General features: G+C 37.6%; 1 protein-coding gene across 1 annotated transcript in view; it reads right to left on the bottom strand.

The window, feature by feature from the left end:
- Neurl4 (neuralized E3 ubiquitin protein ligase 4) overlaps positions 1-20,578 on the bottom strand; it is a 426,720-nt gene that overhangs the window by 311,854 nt on the left and 94,288 nt on the right. Inside the window, exons 6-7 of the mRNA XM_067148903.2 lie at positions 7,437-7,637; positions 6,867-7,007 (exon numbers count right to left, since the gene is read on the bottom strand). Coding sequence (XP_067005004.1) covers positions 6,867-7,007; positions 7,437-7,637 — 342 coding nt within the window. The remainder of the gene's footprint in view (positions 1-6,866; positions 7,008-7,436; positions 7,638-20,578) is intronic.

Raw genomic sequence — 20,578 nt, 5'->3', positions numbered from 1 at the left:
GTCCGCTACTACACTAGGTCATGCACAAAGGCAGATCCCCAAGGCAGCGTGGAATAAACATTTTCCAGATAAGATCGTGAGGCAAGCTGCCCTACTCAGAAGATCGCCATTTTATATAACAGAAGCTACCATAGGATTTTTGCAAGTCAAACGGCCAACACATTCTTTCACCACAATCCAAAGAGCAATTCTCGGAAGTTAAACAGTCAACACGGCCTTTTATCAGAACCATAAGAGCAACAATTAAGGAAAATATTCAATACAAATTATAAACAACAAATACCTGAAGACTGGTATACAATGACATAGACTTTTATTCAAGCACAAGTGTTTTAAAAAAAAAAATAAGTGCCTCACCATAGACACTTTAGGATATTTTAAAGTATGTTTATTAGAAAACAATGTTTTTAACATCACTGCAGATGCAAATTTTAATTAAGTGTTCTTCTCACAAATGCCTGAGGATTGTTACAAACACTGACTTTTTATTCATGCCACCTAGGCCCGGTTTCATCAACACATGTTAAATATATATACTAACAAGTAGTTAGTTAATACGGAGTTAAAAATTTAACATCTTGTTAGGTTTCTTGCGTTTCATCAAACTTTTCTTGTGAAATGTTAACTAATCGACTGTTAACTCTCCCAATATTGTGAACTGGTGCGAATCAAGGAGGCAGTGATACGAACATGCTGTTTTACAGCGCGCTCCGATGCGCTTTTGTTTGAGTACTGCTGTAAAATATGGCGCGTGAAGGGAAATGGAATCGTAGTTCTAATTTTTCCTCCTTCGAAAAAGAGTTGTTAATTGAATTAGTTAGTAAATATACATAAGTTATTGAGTGCAGCGCACAGATGGCTTGACGATAAAAGAAAAGGACGAGGCGCGGGAAAAGTTCAGGAGGGTTTCAATGGGGTTAACAGATACTTTTTTAATGGGTATCCACTGTCACTTAACAAAATCACTTCGTTAATTGTCCCACTTCAAACTGTGCTCCAATATGGGAGTTATTAAATATTGTAATGTCGTGTACAGAACCAGACCACCTAGCAAGTATATCCCTGATTTGGAGGTTAGGCTCACTAATCACCTGAACATTAACATTACCAGAGAAATATCCCTTCCGATTACAATATATTTCGGCCCAAGTGCCTCCAGGTGATTGGATTCTTACACGTGTGTAATCTATTGCACCTAGAACAAACACCAGGAAAACGGCTTATTTCATAGAAGTCGCGGATAATTTGCTGACGCTCTTCTACTGAAGGGAATGTTACATATCTCTTTCTCATGGATGCTATTGCTGCAGACACTCGACAAACAACTCTACTAACAGTGGCTTTAGAAATTCCAGCATTGTCTCCGGCCATTATGTGAAAATAACCAGTAGCAAAAACTCGTAATATTATCAGTACCTGCAACATTGGAGAAAGAGGTAAGTTTCTCTTCATAGGATATTCTAACCTCACTGGAATTTCATCAACAACCTTAGCAACAACTATTTTCGATAACCTGTATCTATGAAGAAATTCCGCATCTGTCAAATGTTCGCTGAACAATTCTTCGATCAGGATTGTTTTGTAAAAGATCTAAATAGCGCAATTCTGCCTTGAAAGTGAGATTCACAGCAGCCATTTTGGAACAGGTTGCTAAATGCTAATGTTAGCCATTTAACATTGGAAATGGCTGATGTTAACTTTAATACACAGTTTAACATTTGTTAATGTTAACAGTTGTTGGTGAAACACAAATTTTCTTAAATTTTATGTTAAAATGATTTAACACCTTGTTAAGTACTAACATGTGTTGATGAGGGCCCTAGTGTTATTACAAAAGCATTTCACCATAGACACTTTTAAATATTTTAAATATGTACTTTAGTATATAAGCTTTTAAACACAATTGTAGACGTGAATTGTAATTTAAGTATCATTCACACATATCTCCTTACCCCCAACCCCCCCTCCCCCTCCCTTTTCATTTAAAGCACCTAGAACAATAGGTTTTAGGATCCCATGGGACATAGTTTTAAGATCTAATGTGCTTATGGTCCAAATGTTCTCATGTAAGATATTTATATACAGTTGAAGATGACCACTAAGTGGTCGAAACATGTTCTGTGTGTGTTAATGTATTTTTAACTTTGCCTAAGGCAAAAGAAATAAAGTATCGATTAGGTGGCTTTTTAGATGAATTTGTTGATTATACTCATCGATACGGCAATGAAGTGGACACACCAATATCACTGCATTCAAATAATATATGCCTAATTTTTTTTTTTTTTTTTTTTTTTTTACAAGTCTTAAATTTACAGCCCATGCCCTTCACTAGCCTCCAAAATGTGTATTTTTCCTTGATAATTGTATTTCTTGAGAAGTCTGTCTAAAGGAGGAATTTCTGGTTACACCACTAAAGCGTCTCAACGCCAACTGTCCAGTGGCGGTAAATAACCCAATTCCCTACAGTGACCAACAGCTTTGAGAAGATGAGTTTCCTTAGGTGGGGTGATGGTCTCCCTCAGTGTAGGAAATGACACTCGAACCCACCGAGTAGTGCCTGACTCCAGGTTACGGGTGGCTAAATAAGGCCTCTGTGCTCCATGTTAGGAGCAGCCTGATTGCCTGCTGGCAGGACCCCTAAAATGCCCTCAGGAGTAGAGACTCCATCGTATTAACAGCCTAAAATGAAGATGGCACTTTTAAATCGGCTTTGGAAAAGGTCTCTGGAAGCGACACACAGTTCTTATGCTGGAGGAACTGTGAAAAGTTGGTGACCAGTAGAGATCATTATGAAGGTGGCAATTAACTTCACGTCAATGGCTGGAAAGTGAGAAGAGGTGATTGATTTCACAGAGAAGGAGAATGTAGCTATGATGGGATTGAATGAGGTTAAAGTGGAGAGGAAAAGGAAAGAAGAAGTTGAGGAAGGGATACAATCTCTACTGGAATGGAGGAGGAGTGGGGATAATAATCAACAAGATCTTAGATGATTATATAAATAAAGTGGAATACGTAACTGATAGAAAAATGAATATAGAATTAAGTACAGATAATGGAGTAAAAGATCTCATCGAAGTGTATACACCCAAGTCCGGCTGCAAAGAAGAAGAAGAATGACATATTCCTGGAGACAATGGAGAGAGAAATAATGGGAAATAGGTTAAGTGTAGACAATACAGGGTTCAAGAAGAACATAGAAATATTACATGATATAGATGGGGAAACAAAAGGGCAAAGAGAGTAACTGATTACTTCTTGGTGAAAAGAACAAATTGTAGAACATTGTTAGATGTAACAGCCTTGCCAGAAGTAGTTGCTGATAGAGATCATAGACTAGTGGTAGCAAAACTGAAAGTAGGAAAAATAGTGAAAATGAAAGCATAAGAATGAGTTTGTGATTCAAAGTAATTACATATATTAGACATGGCTGTAATCTCTCACATTTATTCTTCATAGTTTATATAGAACATTTACTAGATGGTATAAAATAGGAATGAGGGATTTAAGTGAGTGAAAATGTAGTGAGCACTTTGGTCACATTGGTGTTGAAGGCCTGCAATCTAATATATTCGAGCTTGAAAAGAGGTGCAGCGAGTATGATACAAAAATTAACATTTAGAAGTATAAAGTGATGTTGATGGAAAAAAATCTAAGAGGATTGAATATCACGTAGGAAATAAAAATCTGGAACAAGTGGTACATTTCAAGTACTTAGGATGTGTATTCTCCCACGATGATAGTAGAGTGAGTGAAATCAAAGCCAAATATAGCAAAGCTAATGCAGTGACCTCACAATTATGACTGATGTTCATTCATTCATTCATTATTTATTTACCATAAACCTTTACAGTATCTATGGAAGGCCAGGGGAAAAGGACAAGCCCCCTACACGTAGTGCCCCCTGACCTTTGAAATAATTACCTAAATCCTGAAGTAAAACAGTCATATACACTATTTAGAGGTAAAGTAACCAAGTATCGCCTCATACACACATATTTCTCATTTATACAACCTTTCACTCCCTCGTTCATTCTTCCACATATTCACATGCATTTTCTCACCGTATGTGCTTCCTAATGTAACATTTAAGTATATTTACTATATTCTGTATGAAAGATGTCAGCTCTTTGATGAAAATTTCTGAACATTGTCTGTTTTCAAAGGAAGCTAATCATCAGATATGTTACAAGTGAACTATGTAGCATGAGTGGAATGTAATTTTTTTAAGACTTTATTGGTGAAGTACTATATAATGTTTTATTTATCATGACCTAACCTGTACTGTTATTTGTAGAGCATAAAATAATTTAATGACCTAACCTGTACTGTATAATGTTGTAACATAGGCATTTGTAAATAGTAGAATTCTGTATCCTGAATTCTGTCAGTCTCGGTTTATCTGTCTGTGAGCAGCCCATCTGGTTGACGTCCCCCGGCTTTGGGGATGGCACTCTGCTTGGGTAAGCACTCTTGAATTCTGTTCCTGCTAAAATTTCCGTAATGTTCCGATTTGCTTTTCATACAGCAGTCTGCCCTAACCTCGCCTAGATTCACCAAATTAGTTACTTATGACGCCTTAGTTTTTCAGCTGGACTTAGCTGTTCGTTTCCAAGGCATTCCCTTTTTGTTTCACTAAAATATGTATACTGTAGTTCAATAGTATTTCCCTTGGGGTTTGCCTCTGATAGTTCTGTATCACTTTAGGTACGCTAGATTTTGGATAACCTGTAAATTGCATTGTACTACTGCATTGGTAACTAGATGTACAGTTGATTTGTAATTTGAATTTACACTGCTACAAATAACCTATGTATATCACTGAACTTATAGCTCATAACTTGGAATGTATTTGTAGAATTATCTTGTAAATAATATTTTTAAAAACTAAGGATCACGGTGATTCATTTCGGAATCCGCTATCTAAGCCATGTCCATGCCTTTGGTAGGTTCCCAGCCCTTCCATCTTCCCGTTTTGTCGTTCACTAGTTGGCCCCACTAGTTACGTACTTGTTTTGTTGGAGACACGCGCAATGCTAGCTACTGTTTTTCCGAGTGTGTTGTGTTTTCTTATATTGTGCATTGTACTCTTACCTTCCCTTTTTTTAACTGTTTGTGCCTTGTTTGGTAGTAGAGGTAACAAGATAGAAGAAGTTGAAACAGACTTTGCCCATTGCAGAGGTGGTACAGGTAGCTACAGAGATCTTCAGGCCAATCTTCAGCATAAAGAAGCAGCTGTGGCTAATTTCGCCAGGAAGTTCAAGTCCAAGGCTGTTGACGTGGCCCTTATTGAAGAGCCATGTGTAGTTAAGGGCAGAGTAGCAGGACTGGCGGAATCTGGAGGTAAGCTGATGTACGATACAACATCGGAAATACCCAGAACATGTCTTCTTGAGAACAGGAAATTAAAATGTCTTATGTTGCAGGAACACTTTTCACGGGACTTAACCGTGGCCAAGATTAAACTTGGAAATTGGGAGGGACCCAGAGAAATAACCATAGGCTCTGCATACCTCCCATATGAGTCAACTAATCTGCCCCCATCAGAAGAAGTGGAGAACCTAATTTGCAATGCAAACAGGAAAGGCGAACACCTAGTCCTTGGAGCACATGCAAATTCACACCACACGGCATGGGGCAGCACGAACTGCAATGCAAGAGGTGAGTCTTTACTAGAGTTTATTGTTGGAACTGAGTTGACAATACTAAACCTAGGAAACAAGTCTACATTTATAAAAAAAAAATCGTAGGGAGGTAATAGACATTACACTAAGCACTACGCATATTGCAAACTTTATTAAAGACTGGAAGATGGTGGAGGAACCATTATTGGCAGACCACCAGCACATTCAATTTGCAATAGATGCAAGACTATGTGGGATTGAGATGTACAGAGACCCAAAAAGAACTAACTGGGACACATACAGAAAAGTTCTAGGGAAGACTGTACAAAAAATTCCAAATAATGTGAGAGGACAGAAAGAATTGGATGAGGCAGTGGAACTATTAGAAGAAGCCATTATAGACTCATTCCATGAAAACTGTCCTCTCAAAAAAAGAAAAAGAAAAAGCCGGGCTGAGTGGCTCAGACGGTTGAGGCGCTGGTCTTCTGACCCCAACCTGGCAGGTTCGATCCTGGCTCAGTCCGGTGGTATTTGAAGGTGCTAAAATACGTCAGCCTCGTTTCGGTAGATTTACTGGCACGTAAAAGAACTCCTGCGGGACAAAAATCCGGCACCTCGGCGTCTCCGAAAACCGTAAAAGTAGTTAGTGGGACGTAAAGCAAGTAGCATTATTATTATTTAAAAAAAGAAAAACACCAAAAAAGTAAGGTGGTGGAACAACAAACTAGCCAAAAAAAAAAAAGAGGTTAGGATGTTGTATAGAATATCATCTAGAAATGGTATATGGGACATGTATCATAGGAAACTCACTGAGTATAACCTAGAGATACGGAAAACAAAAAGAAAATCTTGGAGACTGTTCTGTGAGAAAGTGTAATCACGCATTGAAAGAGCAAGGCTCCAGAAAGTTCTGAAAGCAACCCATATAAATCAAGTGGGGACACGGGAGAAACCAGATAGGTCATTTTCTCATGCGGGGAGGTGATGCTACATGATATTATCGCTCTGAAGAAAGATCATGGTGCAGTAAGCAAAATGAAATACAGGTGTGTGCTTAGAAATAAGGGTAGAACTTAATGCTGTAGGATAAAAAGGTACTGTATTTTAATACCCCGACTATATTAGTAGATATTTTCTCCATATTTTCCTGTAGAACCCTCACTCACACTATGTTTAAATTTTCTCATTAAGTTGGCTAATTTATGGATAATTTAAACAAACATAGCAACTTCAAAGTGCTCTTACCTTGACAGTCATACCATAAAGATCTACAACACCCCATACACATGCAGGTACTTTAGTGGCTGCAACTCCTTGATCTAGCCCATTAATAAAATAATGGAGGTTACCATTGGCTTTCCTCATCATACCTATACGATCACCTTCCTAAAAAAAATACACCACAAAACATTGAAAATTTAGTAGATGTATGCAATTACATTAATTTCTGCCTCATTATTCACAGGTAATGGAATTTAAAAAAAGAAGGTACAAACACTGAAATGATAGTGTTACTTTCCTGGCATGCACACTCAGAAGGCATCTAAAGTGCATGAAGAACACACCCTTTATAGACCTCAACAATTTTCTTCATGAATAACAAAAAGAAGAAAACAGAGGCAAAGCAAAGACTCATTCAAAGGCAAAAATTAAAAAAGGAAAAAGCCTAACATTTAAAATTCTACTTTATTGAGTCTCTGCCAACCTTTCAGTTTCCTCCTAAAATGGATTAACACTTAAGGATTGCATTGAAAAAATCTTCAGCCATATTAACATGCGAATTACTTTATTCAAAAATGTAACAATAAGACCTACCCTAAGCTCATCCAAATTGAATTCTCCATACTCTCTCCTTGTACCTTTGCCGTTGGTCAGAATTCCACACCCAGACATCATAGTGGTCCCACTACGCATGTTAGTCATTGTGGCAGGGAACTCCAACGCAGTGGGATTATGTGTTGTAATACCAACCTCAATACTACCAGACCACTTATCTACCAAGCGATCAATACGAATCTAGGGAGAATCAAATGCACACAGTGATTCAGGGGAAGAAGTTGAATAATAAAGTTTCCAAATCTGAAGCTGACCATCACAATTATCAAGTCTTATTTTAAATACCAGTATATTTAAATAAACACACACACACACAAAAGGCACACTCTCTTCAATATACTGGGACAGATCTTTTGTGCAAAGTATTAATCATGTCACAAAATGTCACCTTCAACCTTCACATAGTTCCTGTGGCAGCACACAGACTCTACAATGTTAATAGCACCAGACAGTACTGATGGTAAGTCAGTCACTAGTCCACGGGTCAGTATGGTACATGCCGCTCTAGTTGCTCTTGTTCTAAACCCTCGACAGACCACTGACCAAATAATTTCCCATCATTGGTAAGTTATAATTTTCATCGCTCAGACGAATCCGATCAAAAAGCTGGCATCTTTCGGAGAACTGTAAGGTTCAATGGCAAGGATGTTGACAACTTGAGGTACAATTTTTCATTTATTAAAGATCGTTAGGAGAGTATTTTTAATAAAATACTATTGAAATATAGTGTCTCCCATACTTCTTACAATTCATGGATATTATGCTGTACAATCAGAGGTACATTATGGGGGAAAAAAAAATGTGAAAACTAGTTCACTGATGTGTAAAATAAGGAATTTACCTCGTCTATTCATTATATTCTCAATTTATTCCTCAAACTAATGGTAAATTATTTTAAACGTGACCATACGAGAACTACAGATGAACTAAATTTATGGCAAATCATGTTATACTCCAACATGCTCCAGAGTATAAACAAATAGTCGGCCCCGTAGGGGTAGGGGTAGGAGTAGGGGTAGCGTGCCTGCCCCTTACCCGCAGGCTCCGGGTTCGATACCCAGCCAGGTCAGGGATTTTTACCTGCCTCTGAGGGCTGGTTCGAGGTCCACTCAGCCTATGTGATTAAAATTGAGGAGCTATCTGATGGTGAGACAGAGGCCCTGGTATAGAAAGCCAAGAATAACGGCCAAGAGGAGCCATCGTGCTGACCACACTACACTTCTTTTTTTTAAATTTTATTTTTATATAATTTTTTTTTGCTAGGGGCTTTACATCGCACCAACACAGATAGGTCTTATGGCGACGATGGGACAGGAAAGACCTAGGAGTTGGAAGGAAGCGGCCGTGGCCTTAATTAAGGTACAGCCCCAGCATTTGCCTGGTGTGAAAATGGGAAACCACGGAAAACCATCTTCAGGGCTGCCGATAGTGGGATTCGAACCTACTATCTCCCGGATGCAAGCTCACAGCCACGCGCCTCTACGCGCACGGCCAACTCGCCCGGTCCTCATTATTTATAGGCCCTCGAGCTAAGCAGTGGTCGCTTGGCAGGCCATGGTCCTTCAGGGCTCCTGCGGCATGGGGGGTAAAAACAAATAGTCTCTAAAAATTATTTATGGGAATCCAACATAATTTCAGAGTATTAAGTGTCAGTTTTCTACCCTATAAAGGGTTAAGAAGTTAGGAATATCTCAGTCAACTGGTTAAGAAGGTTCTTTTACAACTTAGTAATAACTATGAAGTAGAATTTTACGCATTAATATGTTAGATTGCATTCTTAATCAACAAGTTATCTTTAGAATGAGGCTTAGATGACTGCACATCGTCCTTTTCCTACTGCCTCACACCCTAGTACTATTTTGCAGCTGAATGCCCTTTCTGAAAACGGCCCTATGTGGAGGAATGTATTCACTATTGGCTAGTTCTGTGGTTGTTGCATGTATTGGGACAAACAACCAGTCTACAAGTCAAAAGAATTAACCAGCTGCAGTTAAAATCCTTAACCCAGCCAAGAATTGAACCCGGCACCCAATGAATTGAAGGTCTTGACACTGATCACTCAACCAAGAAACTGGGCATGACTGCACTGTTCTTATAAATTTTCCAACAGAACAGCAGTGTAGGGCCCTGACCACGTACTCAATATGAAAGTCGTAGAATCTAGTACAATATTTCAACAACAACAACAACAACAACAATAATAATAATAATAACAATAACAACAACAGAGGTACACCCACCCCGTACATTTAAAGTAAGCACCTTGGAGAATGCCATCTGAAATTTAAACTTTGAAACTAGTCGCGGCAGACTTGATGCGTCGCTCTAGCTAGCTCCTTACCGGCCTTGACAATCGGGTCCACGCACTGTAATTGGAGTAGTTACACAGCTCGACACGTGGTGCTGGCGGCCAACCTATTTGCGGTAGAAATGCATACTTCTTCATGGAAAATATATTGACTTTGATTGCCGATTTATCATAATACTGTTAAAATGATTAATCCTAAAAGTTACTTTCATTGATATTTGCCAAAACAACGTCGTGAAATGAAACTGTGGAGGATGGAGTAGTCCAACTGACGTTCCTTAATTGTGAGGAATAATAGTACTCGTTTTTATTATCATGGCATATAGATACATAGCAGAACTTACCACAATACTTTTGTCTTCTGATGTTAATACTGAGATTAAGAGTCGCTGTTCAATTAGAGTTTTAAAATACTTCAAGTGCTGCTCTCAGGAAGGGGGCTGGACAAAACATTAAAGTCTTAATTTTCCATATTCGTTGTATGCATAACATAAATATTTTGACTCAAACATGTTTAAATTTGAATTTCAATATATATAGTTTCAGATTACATTTCATTCATACCTTTCACTAGAATATTAAATACCGAGCAAGCTGGCCATGCTAAATTCAGACAATAATTTTTACAAGTTAGCCACACGGCGTGCAGCTGTGAGCTGTGAGCTTGCATCTGGAAAATAGTGGGTTCAAACCCAAATGTCGGCATCCCTGGAGATGGTTTTCCGTGGTTTCCCATTTTCACATCAGAATGTACCTTAATTAAGGCCATAGCCGGTTCCTTTCCCACTGCTACCCCTTTCCTATTACACAGGAGTCATAAGACCTATCTATGTCGGTGTGACGTAAAACAAATAGTGAAAAAAGAAGAATAATTTAAATAAAAATTCAGTGAGAGAAAAGTATTTTGAGTAAATAAATTGTAAAATGTTCTCTGCTCGATGATGCTTGTTGTCTAAAGGGGCCTAACATCTAGGTCATCGGCCCCATTGCTCAGGTAACACCACTTCATACGTTGGCCTTATGGTCATAGAAGTAGTGATTCTTACTTGTCAATGTTTAAATGTTAAAGTTCAGATTACCTTGGATAAAAATGTGTTCTGCAATAGCAATAACTACTGATCTGCATTTAGGACAGTTGCCCAGGTGACAGATTTCCTACTGTTGTTTTCCTAGCCTTTTCTTAAATGATTCCAAAGAAATTGGAAATTTATTGAACATCTTCCTTGGTAAGTTATTCCAATCCCTAACCCCCCTTCCTATAAACGAATATTTGCCCCAATTTTTCCTCTTGAATTCCAACTTTATCTTCATATTGTGAATCTTTCCAACTTTTAAAGACACCATTCAAACGTATTCGTCTACTGATGTCCTCCCACGCCATCTCTCCACTGACAGCTCGGAACATACCACTTATTAAAATTATAAAATCCTTTTAATAATTAATTACATGTAATTAATTACATGTAACATACCACTTTTGATACAAATTCTTATAATTTTGTTAATTACCACATATTCAATACAATAAAATTATAAGAATTTGTATCAGAAGTAGATCTTCAATACGGACAAAGAAAAAGAAATTTATAACCTGCAACATACCACTTAGTCGAGCAGCTCGTCTCCTTTCTCCCAAGTCTTCCCAGCCCAAACTTTGCAACAGTTTTGTAATGCTACTCTTTTGTCTGAAATCGCCCAGAACAAATCGAGCTGCTTTTCTTTGGATTTTTTCCAGTTCCTGAATCAAGTAATCCTGGTAAGGGTACACTGGAACCATACTCTAGTTGGGGTCTCACCAGAGACAAATAAGCTCTCCTTTACATCCTTACTACAACCCCTAAACACTCTCATAACCATGTGCAGAGATCTGTACCCTTTATTTACAATCATATTTCATGTGATTACCCCAATGAAGATCTTTCCTTATATTAATACCTAGGTATTTACAATGATCCCCAAAGGGAACCTTCACCCCATCAACACAGTAATTAAAACTGAAAGGACTTTTCCTATTTGTGAAACTCACAGTCTGACATTTATCCCCGTTTATCACCATACCATTGCCTACCGTCCATTTCACAACATTATCGAGGTCATTTTGCAGTTGCTCACTATCTTGTAACTTATTTATTACTCTGTACAAAATAACATCATCTGCGAAAAGCCTTATCTCCGATTCCACTTCTTTACACATATCATTGATATATATAAGAAAACATAAAGGTCCGATAACACTGCCCTGAGGAACTCCCCTCTCAACTATTACAGGGTCAGACAAAGCTTCACCTACTCTAATTCTCTGAGTTCTGTTTTCTAGAAACAGAGCCACCCATTCAGTCACTCTTTTGTCAAGTCCAATTGCACTCATTTTTGCCAGTAGCCTCCCATGATCTACCCTATCAAATGCCTTAGACAGATCAATCGCAATACAGTCCAATTGACCTCCTGAATCCAGGATATCTGCTATATCTTGCTGGAATCCTACAAGTTGGCCTTCAGTGGAATAACCTTTCCTAAACCCAAGCTGCCTTCTAGCAAACCAGTTATTATTTTGCAAACATGTCTAATATAATCAGAAAGAATGCTTTCCCAAAGCTTACATACAATGCATGTCAAACTGACTGGCCTGTAATTTTCAGCTTTATGTCTATCACCCTTTCCTTTATATACAGGGGCTACTATAGCAACTCTCCATTCATATGGTAAAGTTCCTTCATGCAAACAATAATCAAACAAGTATTTCAGATATGGTACTATATCCCAACCCATTGTCTTTAGTATATCCCCCAAAACCTTATCAATTCCAGCTGCTTTTCTAGTTTTCAACTTTTGTATCTTACTGTAAATGTCATTGCTGTCATAGGTAAATTTTAATACTTCTTTAGTATTAGTAACCTCCTCTATCTGGACATTATCCTTGTAACCAACAATCTTTACATACTGCTGACTGAATACTTCTGCCTTTTGAAGATCCTTGCATACACACTCCCCTTGTTCATTAATTATTCCTGGAATGTCCTTCTTGGAACCTGTTCCTGCCTTTAAGTACCAATACATACTCTTCCATTTTTCACTAAAATTAGTATGGCCACCAATTATGCTTGCCATCATATTATCCTTAGCTGACTTCTTTGCTAGATTCAATTTCCTAGTAAGTTCCTTCAATTTCTCCTTACTTCCACAGCCATTTCTAACTATTTCTTTCCAACCTACACCTCCTTCTTAGACTCTTTACTTCCCTGTTATAATATAGTGGGTCTTTACCATTCCTTAACACCTTTAAAGGTACAAACCTAGTTTCACATTCCTCAACAATTGCTTTAAACCCATCCCAGAGTCTGTTTACATTTTTATTTACCGTTTTCCACCGATCATAGGTACTTATTAAAAACTCGCTCATGCCTGTTTTATCAGCCTATGGTACTGCCTAACAGTCCTAATTTTAATCTCTTCCTTTCTTTCACATTTATTTTTAACTATGACAAAAACCGCTTCGTGATCACTAATACCATCTATTACTTCGGTTTCTCTATAGAGCTCATCTGGTTTTACCCGCACCAAATCCAGGATATTTTTCCCTCTGGTTGGTTCCATCACTTTCTGAATCAGGTGCCCTTTCCATATTAACTTATTTGCCATTTGTTGGTCATGCTTCCTGTCGTTCACATTACCTTCCCAATTGACATTTGGTAAATTGAGATCACCCGCTACAATCACATTCCTTTCCTTATCGTTTCCCACATAGCTGATTATATTATCAAATAATTCTGAATCAGCATCTGCGCTACCCTTTCCTGGTCTGTACACTCCAAAGACATCAAGTTGCCTAATATCTTTAGAAATGAGCCTTACCTCTAGAATTTCGTGCTTGTCATCTTTAATTTTTTCGTAGCTTACAAATTCTTCTTTCATGAGAATGAGTACTCCCCCTTCTACCATTCCTATCCTATCTCTACGATACACACTCCAGTATTACAAGTTGTCCATTTCATGACCGTATCGATGTTTAATCAAGAAGTAAGTATAAATAACCACCTAATCGATACTTTATTAATGCCTCAGGCAAAATTGAATAAAATTAAAACTTACAGGACATGTTTCAACCACTTAGTGGTCCTCTTCAGCTGTATAAATAAAGAACTGAAAAGAAAAACATTGACAATAAGCACAAATAAAAGTTCTTTGGAGACTCCTTTGATAAAAATGGAGGTCATCAGAATAGGTCATCTTGCCCCTCGTTCTTGTTTGGAAAAGATGTTTATTCTGCGCTGTCTAGAGGGTCTGTCTTTGAGCGCGACCTGGTGAAGTAACGATGTGATACAGTTTGACAGTTCATGGAAAGCTCTGGAGAGAAGGGAAGTAGAGTTTTATCGTCATCTAAAATAACATGTGAGGGAGGAGGGAGATTGGGCTGTGCTTCTGCGATGTCGTGTCTGATTATATCTCTTGTTCGTCTAGTCTGTTTCATGTCTACCCATTTTAAGTATTTGCTAATATTCTCATATAAGATGTTTTTATGCTCGTTGTTTTCGTTGAGATTCTCTTCACCGTTTTCCAATTTATCAAGAACGATGTGGATGTTTTCCAGGTTGTTCATAAGATTACCTTTATTAATCATACAGATAATTTGAAGGTCCTGTTTTATATTGGTGAATTTGTGGTTGGACTCTTTCATATGGGATCCCATGGCAGAGAATCTTTTGTATCTTTCAGCATTGACGTGCCGTGAGAAAATCTCTGCATTCATTATATCATCTCTCAGCCATGATTCAACTCCTATTACAATATCTCGTAAGTATATATCTATTAAATTACTTTGTGCTGCTATCATATGGCAAATATGACACCGCCTAAAGGATTATTCTATGAAAGAAAATTCACCAGTAAAAATATCTGATTAGGGTGATTAGCTGCCACTCCCGGAGGCCCGGGTTCGATTCCTGGCCCTGCCACGAAATTTCAAAAGTGGTACGAAGGATGGAACGGGTCCACTCAGCCTTGGGAGGTCAACTGTGTAGAGGGGCGTATCGATTCCCACCTCAGACGTTCTCGAAGTGGTTTTCCATAGTTTCCCCACTTCTCCTCCAAGCAAATGCCGGGATGGTAACTAACTTAAGGCCACGGCTGCTTCCTTCCCTCTTCCTTGTCTATGCCTTCCAATCTTCCCACCCCCAACATAAGGCCCCTGTTCAGCATAGAAGCCGCGGCCGCCTGGGCGAGGTACTGGTCATCCTTCCCAGTTGTATCCCCAGACCCGCAGTCTCACGCTCCAGGACAGGAGCGGTAGAGGTGGTAGAGGTGGGATCCCTCACTGAGTTTGAGAGAAAAGCCAACCGTGGAGGGGTAAACAGAGTAAGAAAGAAAGAACGAAGGTAAATACCCGAAATAGAAACGGAAAACTAAGATGAGAGTGCTACCTGATTTTAGCCACTCCGTAGTTTTGTCCTGGTCTACAGAGAATTTGTGAAATGTTAGTGTCCCTTTGCTCTTTTTTTTTTTTTCATGTTCGGAATACAAAAAAGGCACACAGCAATATATATTCGAATATTTCCAAACACGGTTAAAGAAAAGCAAATCACCACAACATTAAAAAATGAATTAGCACATAAATTAAAATCCTTGTTCAGGACTAAGTTACAGCGAGAAATCACTTTGTTCTTGTTTCCATAAAATTTCTGCTCAAAGTATGAAAAGGTGCACAAGAATGTCACAAATTCCAAGATTTGTAAACACAATTAAAAAATATAATCACTACACTACACAATAAAAATTAAACTCACTAGTGCATAACTATCAGATCTCAATATCAAGCCAACAAGCACCTCATTGCGAACACATTGCCAACATTTACGAAAGCAAAACCATATAAATAAAACTGGAAATGCAGCAATTTGCGGTATACATCTTCCTGTCAGTAGGTACTAAGCCAGTGCACCAGTGGCATTACAGTGAAACTTTCCAATTACAGCTTCACAAGCGATTGTCAAGGCCGGTATAAGGAGCGCAGCGAGGGATCCAGTTGGTCGTGCAACTAGTACAAGAAGTTTGGACGTTTCTCAACAGATGTCACTACTATAAACTTATGTTGTGTCCTCTGGTGTAAAGATGAACTATTAAAATTCTAGATAAATTTTGTATGTAAAGGTTTCCTAAATTGGAATGTGAAGTGTTTATTTTTGAGGTTAAGTTTTCAACACTTCTGTCTCTTCCCGCCAACTTAAGGCCTTGGCCAATGAAAAATTTTGTACATTTATTTATTCACCAATGAGAAAATGTTTATACAGTTGAACCTGCTTTATACGTAACTCTGTTCTACGTAATTCGTATTTGTACGTAATTTCCTTTAGGTCCCGGCAAAATATAAAAGCGTGTTAATTAAACCTTATTTATACGTAATCCGTTTATACGTAATTCGCTGTTATACGTATTAAGTGTCAGTGAAATATAACTGAGTTTTGCGTAATTGCAATGAGAATGTACTTCTTAAAAAGAAACTACTGGACTTACGAAGTTTCCTCTTTGCCGGCGTAGATGGAAGTAGAGAAATCGGGTTTCGGTGCTGAAACAGAACACAAAGAGTTTCGCCGAGTGACATTGTTGACCCTTACTTACTGGCGGCTTAACAAAGGAGAGCCCCATTCGCTCCCCCACTACCTTCGTCGTTTGTGACACGCCGCCAAAGATTGAGATACATGATAAGCAAAGTGGGCGGTTTTGGTGCGGAAACAACATAAAATACAGTAAATTTGTTTGAATATGAGAATTTCCTTCGTGGGAACAACAGCAAATTTCAAAGTATCGTCGCCATAAGACCTATCATTGTCGGTGCAACGTAAAGCAACTTGCAAAAAAAAAAAAAAAAAAAAAAAAAAAGAAAAAATTCAAAGTGCATTATAGAAAAATGCTGGTTTAACATTTAATAACACTATCCTCTACAACCAGCAAATGTTTCCGCAAACCGGGTGTCTTACCAGAAGAGACTGTCTCTAATGATGATTATGGAGACGAAGTATTGTCTAACAATGAGCTAACGCTACCGGAGGGTATAGAATTCGATACTTTTGTGCTTTTCGATAATAATCTGGCTGTATGTGGAGAACTAACCGGATGAAGAGATTATTGCTGATCTATGCCAACAATTAATACAGATGTTGACTCCCATAGGGAATTTAAAATATTTGTCCTGAATGAGTAAATTTATAATACCAATATAATGATCCGTTATTGGACATTATAAATTTTCCAGCTAACTCATTCTTGGTTGCCTGCGTTTCGCAGTTTCGTTTGGTACTATGCCAACAACGCGGCGCTTGAATCTTGACTCCTAAACTGAGGGAAGTGTTAAGTGCAATCGAAGTGTGTAGGCGTTACATCAGTGCGAAGAGTTGTAGTGAAAATGCTTTGAATTCATTACTAAGTTTGCTAAAGGAGATTTATACTCTTAATGCAAGAAAAGTGAAACAAGCCAAACTATTTGATTTCTTTAAGGCTGGACCAAGTTCAAAATAATATTTCCTGTCATAATTTATTTATTATTTGCAAGGATTTATACATGTAGGTCTATTCCATTGGTTTTTCAGTAAATATGTGATGTACTGTGTAAGTCTGATTTCTAAGTAATTCTGAGTTAAAAGTAGTTTCTTCTCTTCCCCTTGATATACGTGTAAGTCAGGTTCAACTGTATTTAATTGATTATCCAATGAGAATTGGGGTTGTGTCAGGACCTTGGCCCAGAGTTTTCTGGAACTTTCCTCTCGGCTATAAAAGCTGGCACATTTTCAGACCAGGTTGTCTTAGTGATCGTTCCAGCCTAGAGTGTGTGTTCGTAACGGAGGTGGGAGGGTGGGGCGCCTCATCCAACTTCAGGAGGTCCACCAGTTGAAGATAATGACAGATCCATTTTAAAATCTAGCTTGAGAGGAAGGTTTCCAGTCTTTAGTAATGTAACTTTATGTTTTAAATGTAAATTTCAAACTTTAAATATAAATTTCAAACAAGCTGAAAGAACTTAACTAAAATCAGGGAATGGAGAGTAAGGTATCCTCTTGTGTTCCCTCTCAACTAGATTTTGAGGTGACTATGATTTTGTAACCTTTTCTATCTTTTAATTTCTGTAATTTAAACTTTTTTTTCCATCTTGTCAGCTCCATAGTATAGGCTTAACCTCTGTAACATCGGGCCATAAGTCCAAATAGGGCTTTGAGCATTTCATTTAAATTTTCAAGGAGCGCAAGTGTCCGCCTCCTCACCATTTAAATTTTTGGGCTAGTAATTTTAACCTTTTGTTTTTACCGAAGGCCATGTAGAATGGGTACTCGCTACCCCTGTTAAACTCTATTCTTTTCATATTAAAGATACCAGACTGTTAAGCATTTAAGACAGTGAATAGTGTTTAATTTTGTAAAATGTAGGCTGTGCCTTTGATAGGCCTGAAAGATGTGAAATTTTGAAAATAGATTCCTAAGTGTAAATTTATAGAGCAAAGATGCTCTTCCTATTAATGTAAAGGTTGAATAGTGCCTCTGGAATTCTGGAATGGTATAATGTTTGGAGTGTGGTCTGATAGATAATTGATAGAGCGAAAATGCTCTTACTATTGGTGTAAAAGAAAATGGGAGATCCATCTCCTTGACTATTGTTTGAAAGGAGCAGTAGTGCTCTGGTAAAAATTGCAAAGTGTTCAGATTTGAACAGAAAAAAAAAAGAAGGGAAAGGCTAAGAAAAGAAATAAAACTGTCAATTTTAAAGTTTTAAATCAATCTTTCAATCTTCGTATATCCAGCCAATTCATGCCCGCACCTTCTTACAGCTCTGTGATCCACAAAACCCCAGGAATAATAATAATAATAATAATAATAATAATAATAATAATAATAATAATAATAATAATAATAATAATAATAATAATAATAATAATAATAATAATAATGTTATTGGTTTTATGTCCCACTAACTACTTTTGACAGTTTTCATAGACGCCGAGGTGCCAGGATTTTGTCCTGCGGGAGTTCTTTTACGTGCCAGTAAATCTACTGACACGAGACTGACATATTTGAGCACCTTCAAATACCAAGGGAGTGAGCCAGGATTGAACGTGCCAAGTTGAGGCCAGAAGGCCAGTGCCTCAAACATCTGACCCAATCAGCCTGGCACTATATCTGAAAATGTCCTGGATGTAGGATCAAGCTAAGTGTCAGGAAATTGAAAAATTTTCGAGTATTTGCTAAAACCTTTATTACATTGGAAAAGTTTACAAGTTATTCACCGGTACGTAAAACAGCATGCGAGTGAGCATGCTGCAGCCAACACAGCGAGTGTCAATTAAGAAACAGCTAGAAAACTCACTCACCTGCCAACCAGACATCTGGCACAAATAATGAAACTGCACATTTCTGAACTTGAACATTTATTTTGGAGACTTGAATAATCACCAATTGCTAAATAATGTAGTGTTACTTCTAGTTTTCTGTCAATTAGGATTGCAATTTTAATTCTGGTATCTTTTTCCTTGATCATTCCATCAATCATATACATTAAAGCATCAAACTGGACTCCGTCCAATTTTCAAATATTCCAGGAGGCTATAGGATACTCATCCTTCAACTCTTTCAGTACAGTATTGGATTTTCTCAACTTTCTCACCCATTCTTTTATGTACACTGTTCTAGATTTCTTCCTTCTCATTGTTTCAAACTCCTTTCGAAGTGCAATGGTAATAACAATAACTAACTCTGCTGACCTTGTGCAATATCTGAAAACATGCATCAACTTCACATGTTATGTATATTATACAAGGCAAGTTTATAAGTACAACAACCAGCATATACAAAAAAGCCCAACCTTCAACTTCGCTCACACTAGTACAGCAAACGGCGAGTATACAGAGAGTGAATTTAGTAGCAGTGAGCGAGTTTGCGAGTAGCTAGCTAGTGTAATTGAGTTTTAAGAAAAAGAGAGAATGATCCTCAACATTCATTCAGCTTGGAAACATATTCAAATTTGTTTTTGAACTTCTTACAAGCAAGAATTTATTTCAGCACAAGAGCTGGTACTGAAAATTCTATCTGAAGCATAAATAAGGTGTAGTCACGAACTCCAGCACTATCGTAAAGTATTTTGTCTTCATCCTGTTCATACAGCAATTGAATCCTCTGGTAATGCAGAAGTTCACAACAATCCATTTTGTATATAATGACTGGTAATTAGCAACTCCTTCGAGATGTTTATCTTGGAATCTGCACAGTTAATGACCCTGTTAAAATCTCAAACAGTAGCCTACACTTAATTTAAAGTATGGACTGTATATTATAACCTTCTCTACTAGTTGCTCCTACTTTCATTTCTATGAAAATCTACCTTTCCATAGGTTTTGGGCTCTGATAAATATGTCAATTAATAATTTTGTGTTAAACATTCCAAATGTTTGCATACAACACCCCAATCTATAACAATCTTTTACATCCCAGTAATACATTTTTCTAGAATAAGTTAATAAATACTCTTTCTTCTTTTTTTTGTACAGACTTTCAAAATTTAAAAACCAGGAGATTTTTTGCAGCATATCCCAACATGTTACAACACATCATTGATGACGTAACTTTGATGAATATTTAATGCATCATATTACTTAATTATGTAATTTATCTTATTTAGTTATTTAGAAATACTGAAATACTGCATGTATCTGAGCTTTAGAACACATGACCCTTCATAAATTTCTGAACTACACAGTTCAAAAAAATTACGGGAACATGTTTTGTAACATCTGGTATGTGAACGTTAATTTGGTAGATGGGGTTCCAATGGTCATACA

This window comes from Anabrus simplex, chromosome 6 (assembly GCF_040414725.1).
Source record: "Anabrus simplex isolate iqAnaSimp1 chromosome 6, ASM4041472v1, whole genome shotgun sequence".
In the NCBI taxonomy this organism is placed as follows: domain Eukaryota; kingdom Metazoa; phylum Arthropoda; class Insecta; order Orthoptera; family Tettigoniidae; genus Anabrus; species Anabrus simplex.
The sequence above is the reverse complement of the archived record's forward strand: the minus strand, read 5'-3'. Positions and strand labels throughout refer to the sequence as shown.